The 7840-nt window shown below is 36.7% G+C and overlaps 1 protein-coding gene across 1 annotated transcript; it reads right to left on the bottom strand.

Annotated features, from left to right (window-relative positions):
- Positions 1-1796: 1796 nt before the first annotated feature.
- Positions 1797-4786, bottom strand: LOC107187853 (ribosome biogenesis protein WDR12 homolog). The gene is made up of 9 exons (XM_015576035.1): positions 4630-4786; positions 4150-4235; positions 3869-4079; positions 3649-3789; positions 3406-3581; positions 3100-3170; positions 2635-2881; positions 2246-2378; positions 1797-2169 (listed from the first exon to the last, which is right to left on the bottom strand). The coding sequence occupies exons 1-9, from the start codon at positions 4695-4697 to the stop codon at positions 2031-2033; spliced, it is 1272 nt and encodes a 423-aa protein (XP_015431521.1). The 5' UTR covers positions 4698-4786; the 3' UTR covers positions 1797-2030.
- Between the last annotated feature and the right edge of the window lie 3054 nt (positions 4787-7840).

The raw sequence follows: 7840 nt of genomic DNA, 5'->3' as shown, positions 1-7840 counted from the left end.
GTTATTTAATATTATTTTTAAGTATATAACATAATAATTTCGTTTTTTATTCTTGTTTAACGGAAAATCGATAGACTTCCTTCTCGGTAAGCATTACCGCCAAAAAGCCTATTAAACCCTTGTCGTACTTTGACGAGTCTGACTCGGGATCAGAATTTTGGGCCAAATATGAATATCACGAGTCAGTCCTCGTGGTCTGAAATCTAAACAGCCTCGACAGTAACGAACCTAAACAGAAAACTTAACACTTCCGCACATTACTTTGGCCCGGATTTCGTCGGGCTAAATGGTACGTCCAGGGGTTAATAGACTTTCAGGTGAACAAGTGTTACATATTACATAATGCGTGTCCAGATCTGTTTTCACTGTGACCCGCTTGAGGGCCCCCTGACACTTCTCTTCGTGCACGAAGATGAGTCCCCAATAACATTTCTTTTTCTTTCTTGACTCACATCTTTCATCTGTATCAGAGATTTCATTTAACGAATTTCCAATGATAGTTCTATGTTTACTCTTGAAATTTTTTTGCCACACTCGGACCTAATATAGACTGCGAGGAAGGGATAAATGAAAATGTAAAAGTCTGTAAAATAAAATCTTACTGTCGTACAAAAATCAGTGACTGTATTTATACATGACTTCACACTGAAATATGCCTTTTCGGAACAGAAAATAACGAAGCCCTAACACGTTTCTCTGGTATTCTTTAGGACTGAGAGCGAGAGATAGAGCGAGAGAAAGAAAGCTTAACGAATTAAACGAGAGAAAAGAGAAACACGGTTCTTCTTCAATAAGCAACGGTTTATGCAAAAAAGAAAACACGGTTATTAGACTGCGGATTTTATGCACGTATAGAATATGCAAGTATGTGAAACTACTGTACTTATTTTACTATTACTTTCACGCATGAAATTATCAAGTACACTATTGAACGATTATATATTTTATTATTGAAACAAATTTATGTAAATATGCTTGTATATTGACACTGTTGAAACATTCGTATAAACTAGATGTTAATTTTTCATTGATCTTGATTTCAATGAAATAAGTATGTATTTACAAACGGGAGTTTGCATATACATCCGCAGTCTAACCGTTACTTTCGTGTATACTAACGTGTAGCACCAGTACAGAACATGTGCAATAGACTGAACGACATTGTCCTTTGTAAGTAAATGTTAAAAATCGTAAGTCCCCCCCACATTATCCTAACGTGAATTGTGTAATACATCCAGCGTTCGCCTCTATTATAACCGACGGGTAGTGATTGTTTTTTGTGAGACCCAGAAGACCACGGAGAATTACCATGCCAACGTTCGATTTTTGGCAACACGACGGTAGAACATAAAGAACGTGTCTTTTTCTTAGGTACTTTTGAACATACCTTACGCTGATGCGAATTTGTACTATTTTGAGTAAACGTTCTTGATTTGTGCGCAATAAATTGGACATCCTTTGAAAAAAAAGAAAAAGAAAAGAAAAACATCTAGGGTCTGGCAATGTACGAACGATTACTAAATCTCCTATTTTGTCAATTAAGTGGTGGTTTTATAATGATGTAAAATACGAGGGTAAATGAAAAACTTGAACACATTGCGAAAGAACTTATTGAAATAAAAGTGGAAATTTTGATTTTGACGCTAAGAGCTTTTTCTTAGGCCATATTAAATACTTTTTGTCAGGGATACGTGTTTTTACATTTTTTTTTTTAGTAACTTTGTTAATTCGTTTATTTATGCGAAAATAACTGCAACTGCTTAGATATGTACAATCGTTCATTTCCTTTGAGTTAATGGTTTATTTGGAACGCGACGATGCAATCGCGAGCGTGAATCATTCGTTTGTTTTACATCGATTACAAGATTTTCTGATCAGTACGTGTCATGGCGGCAAAAATACTGAACTCTATTTCATTTAGACGATTACATTGTTTAATTTAGAGTAAAATAAATATTAAATTTGCACTATTTAGATGATATTTTGTTTGTCCTGTTATATGTAATTGTTACAATGCTGCTAGTTTGTCATTAACGGACAATATGTTTCGATTTAAATATTCTTACAGTGTTATCTGCACCTCCAGACACTATGAACTTAGGATTCGACCAGTTGCAGCATAATACTTTGTCTTCGTGCCCGGATAGATCAAATAATGGCGCTTTGGGGCTGCAATCAAACATTATTTTTACAAACTGTGTATTTTGTTACACAACTTAGACACGATTGGATTTATTTATTATACCTTCTGGTATCCCAAAGTTTCATGTTATTATCATACGCCCCTGAAATAAACAGATTTTCATCCATAGTCGACCATCTTACAGATTGTACCCATTGTGTGTGAGATGTGAATATTGTTTTCACAAGCGTTCCCTCTAAAAATAATTACAATTACTATAAGATTTACAATAATTAACCTTTTTAATACAAATTAATCGATATATCGGCTTGTTGGGGAACAGAAATCATCATATATTTTTCAACTGTAAAAAATATTCAATAAAAAAACAATATCTAGACATCAGTCTGGAATTGTGGAGGTAATTTTAGCGTCCCCTATAATGTCCTATAAACCGATACTGGGTATTAAGAGGGTTCGTAGTAATACAGAATAGAAGTCTTAAAAAATACCTATAGATCTTGGATCATATAACCTGATGTGCCTATCAGCAGATGCTGTTATAACAGCACGCGACAAAGGAGAATAATCAATGTCAAAGAAACTTTTATTGCCAGCAAGTTCATGTTTAATGCCTCCTAATTCCGTATCCCATAGTTTTATCGTGTGGTCCCATGCACATGTTATGACTTCCGTTTTATCTGACCAGACTATACCGCTGATAGCTTCTTTATGACCTTTCATCGTTCTTTTGGGAGTCTATGTAAATTGTACACACTATAGTAAATTCATGAATCACATAACACTTACTTTTTCCGTATTTGTACATACAGTGTTTCCTCCCTATAATCACGGACGGAGACGAGTCACCAGCCAATGAAATAATCATAAAATTATATCCACTGCTCTCTAGATATGAACTCGTCACTGGTACCTCATGGTGCAATTATAGGGAGGTAATACTGTATTCAACTTACCCTTGTTTTACCATGCTCTGACTTCAATCTTTTCGACGTAGATTCACCATCTTCATTTTCGTCTTGATTAGCTACAAAGACCAACAAAAGATTACGCATATTTTAATTGTTACTTACTCCTTTAAAGACGGGAATACATCACATATTGCGGATTTGATTAATGTCGACTTGGGCACAATGATCCATTGATGATTTGAAAATAAAATAATCCAATGTATGCAAACAACGTATCGATTACCGTGAGACTTTCTCGATATACCAATCAACCGCGTTTTACAAGGTATTACAGTACCGTTTGGTACTCACATGTGGACCAAATTTTAAGCATTGTATCCCAAGCACCAGTTGCCATCATGGTATGGTCATAGTTTACACTAACAGCTTCGAGTCCACGTTCATGACCCCTGCATACGTGTATGCAGTCTACAGAATTCTCCGAAATGTTCCAGACCCATATTATAGCTGTTTGATCTTGAGATGCACTGTAGATACATTTTAACAATATGTAGAGATCACCAAAGAAGTCATGTGTCATTTTTTATAATTTACCTAACAAAACTTGCAGTGTCATCATTCAAGGATATCCATGCCACTGCTTTAACGGGTGATGTGTGACCAGGAATTACAAGGTGATGTTTCCCTTTTGATGTCCAGATATGTAACGTATTGTCGTAACATCCAGTCAGTATCCTATTAAATACATTGTTCAATACAAAATATCACTCAGAAATGAAATAGTCTGTAGCAAACAAACAAAATGAAAAATAACCATTTTTCACAAACTGCAACTGTGGATACCCAATCGTCATGTATAAGACAGTCCTGTGGCTCTGGAGGTGGATACTTTTCTACATATTCTACTATTATAACCTCCTCGGTAGAAATATTCTTCTCTGTTATGTGATCCAATAATGAAGTACGTAGAAACTGAGAGCACACCAGAAAATCAAATTCTACATCATTTTTTGTATCAGTCGATTCTAGAATTAAAACAATTTGCATGAATCAGGTGATACATGGAAATTAATATTCTAGACAATGTTGGTATACCTTTTAAGAGCTCATTCACTAGAGTATTCAATTCATTTGGTGTAATAGCCGTATGTACAGATAATGGAAAGTCTGGAACAGCATATCTGAAATTTAAGAAATACATTGAATATGTATGGAGACCATATGGAAAAAACATAATGAGTCCATTTTTGTTTATTTTCTGATTTTTGTGTCATTTGATAGTTAAAAGGGAATACGTTCATATGACGTATTTGAAAGAGGGAAGAACCTGTCAGGTCCACAGACAATAAGCGTTTTAAAAATAGGTGTACAGTGAAATAACAAGTCCATGTGAAACAGGGGAATAATTTTAACTCCATCAGAAATTCAATTTAAGAGATTGAATGACAATTTAAGAGTAATTCAAGAAACGATTATTTGAAAAAGTAATGTTCATAATAAAGTATATTGCCTGTTTAGTAAAATACTTTAACCTCGCGGTCCTTGTCATGAGAAATAACCAAAAAACGTACTTACTGTTCTTGCTTGGTAACGAATCTTATTTGTACTTGTGGAGCATTGTTGTTTACAATAGTATTAGCCATCGTAGCTATTTTATTAATTACACTCTATTTACGTTGTTTTTACGTAAACTACAAGCTACAATCATCACACGTGTATTTAAACTACTTAGTTTGATCGACACTGATCGCAACTAATCGACAATCGACACTACAATCGATTAGTAACACTCAGAGCGTGTTTTATTTTAAATTCTAGTCGGTGTCACTACAGTACATGTGCGCAGCGTAGTTTATCTAGGGATATTCGATTCGTACGCCAATGAACGGAACCTCGTTTGGATAAAATCTATTCAGCCCAGAAGTTTTAGTCAGTCTGGTCTGCGCTCAGTTGCTACAGTTGCACGAGTGTGCACGAGCCAGAACAAACCAAACTCTAGAGTTGCACGAACAACAGTAATAAAGACCATGTTTCAAGCGCATGTTGACTCAATCATTTCACTACCGTCCACTCTCCCGTCACCTACAGGTAACAATAACAGATTGAATGTGGCCAAGGAATACTGCAATTTATTACGCACATTTATCGTATGCAGCCGAAGCTTTGAAGATCGTACGGAACATCTACCAGCTTCAGAAGTGGAACTTTTCCGCGACGGATAAATTACACTAAGTCTGAATAATATGTTAGCCGTGTTTTACTGAGTTTATGCATATATTATAATAAATGTATTGTAAAATCGAGTATATAAGTAGTATTTAAGACAATTATTGTTAACTTTATACAAATACAACTGTAAATTGTACATTTTCTAACAATTTTTTCAATAATAAACAGTTAAATGTTACATAAGCGTTGTTTACCAAGGCTATCACTTCCTCTATCCCATATTATTCATTAATAAAGCAATAATAATAGCTAAATACAGTTAGTTAAAATCGCGTTAAAAAATAAAATTAATGTTAAATTCATAAATCCCAATTTTGCCCGCGCTTTTTCAAAATCCAAGATGGCGGAAAAACCTGCAGTACGGTGGCGCCCCCACAAACAATGGGTGGCGAAAGTTGGAACTAATTCTAAAATTTTTAAGCAGCGCCATCTGGTGGCGACTGTGCGAACTATCAAAGAAGTTCTGGATTTAGTTCCAACTTTCGCCACCTGCTTTTTTGGGGGCGCCACTAGTATGTCCCATGAATCCCAATTTTTCCCGCGCTTTTTCAAAATCCAAGATGGCGGAAAAACCTGCAATACGGTGGCGCCCCCACAAACAGTGGGTGGCGAAAGTTGGAACTAATTCTAAAACTTTTTAAGCAGCGCCATCTGGTGGCGACTGTGCGAACTATCGAAGAAGTTCTGAATTTAGTTCCAACTTTCGCCACCCGCTTTTTTGGGGGCGCCACTAGTATGTCCCATGAATCCGAATTTTTCCCGCGCTTTTTAAAAATCCAAGATGGCGGAAAAACCTGCAGTACGGTGGCGCCCCCACAAACACTGGATGGCGAAAGTTGGAACTAATACTAAAACTTTTTAAGCAGCGCCATCTGGTGGCGACTGTGCGAACTATCGAAGAAGTTCTGAATTTAGTTCCAACTTTCGCCACCCGCTTTTTTGGGGGCGCCACTAGTATGTCCCATGAAACCCTAATATTCCCGCGCTTTTTCAAAATCCAAGATGGCGGAAAAACCTGCAGTACGGTGGCGCCCCCACAAACACTGGATGGCGAAAGTTGGAACTAATTCTAAAACTTTTTAAGCAGCGCCATCTGGTGGCGACTGTGCGAACTATCGAAGAAGTTCTGGGTTTAGTTCCAACTTTCGCCACCCGCTTTTTTTGGGGCACCACTAGTATGTCCCATGAATCCCAATTTTTCCCGCGCTTTTTCAAAATCCAAAATGGCGGAAACGTTGGGGTCATATGACCCCACAGACGTTTCAGAATTAATTATTTTGTTATTATTTATTATTTCTTAATACTTTTTTGTTTAATTGATATTAGGAATAAGAGTGGAGGTAGTGCCGGGATTAATGAATAACGCATATGTATGATTTGACTGTTTTTTATTAAAATAATCGTACGAAAATATACAATTTACAATAGTATTTCTATAAATTTAACAACAATTGCTTCAAGTGCTACTTACATACATGATTTTACAATATATTTATAGTATAGATAATATTGGTCGAATGTTCCTCGTACAACTGTTGAATTGGGACTGACGCTTGTGCGTGTTCCCGTGAGCAAATTATATAGTAACCCCAGCAACCATAGCAGTTTCTGCAGATACTACTACAGCCCAAGTTTAGAAGACGTAGGCGGTAGTTAGTGTCTGTATTAAGCCAGGGACCCCGTGTGGTGAGATCATGGGGTCATAAAACCCCCGGTGGAGGCGCCAGGGACCCCGTGTTACGAGAACGTGGGGTCATAGAACCCCCACATGTAGCGCCTGAGACACCGTGGTGAAAGCGTAGGGTCATAGAACCCCCGGAGCATGCGCAAGAGTTTTGAAACGTGATCCTTTATCCCTGTTGCTCGTACGAGTCTCGAGCTCGGTCTAATGTTGCTCGTGCAACTGTCGAAATCTGACTGACACTTGTGCATGCTTCCGTGAGCAAATTATATAGTAACCCCAGCAACAATGGCGGTTTCTGCAGATACTACTAGAGCCCAAGTTTAAAAGACGTAGGCAGTAGTTAGTTTCTGTAGTAACCTGTTGAACCAGACAAATATAATTAGTATAGGATTGTACAATATTTATGCAGTTATATTTAAGACAATTCGATGAAATGAAGCTTATATTACCGGGCGTATGTTTGTTGGAATATACATATAAATTATAATGATATAAAAGTTTGAAATACAATACGATGCGCTACGGTACAATACGTCTATTCGATTCAATTGCTCCCTTGCGACTACATCATGCTATCCGCGTTCGGTGCAGTGCGCTAATACGGATGCCAACGAAATATCACTGTAACACTTAAAAAAGTTTTACAGTTCCATTTATATCATTGTCCTGTGAAAATGTTTATACTTCCAGCAGCATTCATATTCCAATCAAATAATTTACAGAATAAGGAAAACGAATCTGAAGTGATTTCCGGTAGTCCCATACATCTTTATCTCGAATAATTTTCTAAAACGTTCAAAGTACTAGACATTTTTACACTTTGAATCTCATATTGATTTCTAAAATAATCCTAGTTCGATGTAATATAGAACG

The sequence above is a fragment of the Dufourea novaeangliae genome, unplaced genomic scaffold (assembly GCF_001272555.1).
Source record: "Dufourea novaeangliae isolate 0120121106 unplaced genomic scaffold, ASM127255v1 scaffold112, whole genome shotgun sequence".
Lineage (NCBI taxonomy): Eukaryota > Metazoa > Arthropoda > Insecta > Hymenoptera > Halictidae > Dufourea > Dufourea novaeangliae.
The sequence above is the reverse complement of the archived record's forward strand: the minus strand, read 5'-3'. Positions and strand labels throughout refer to the sequence as shown.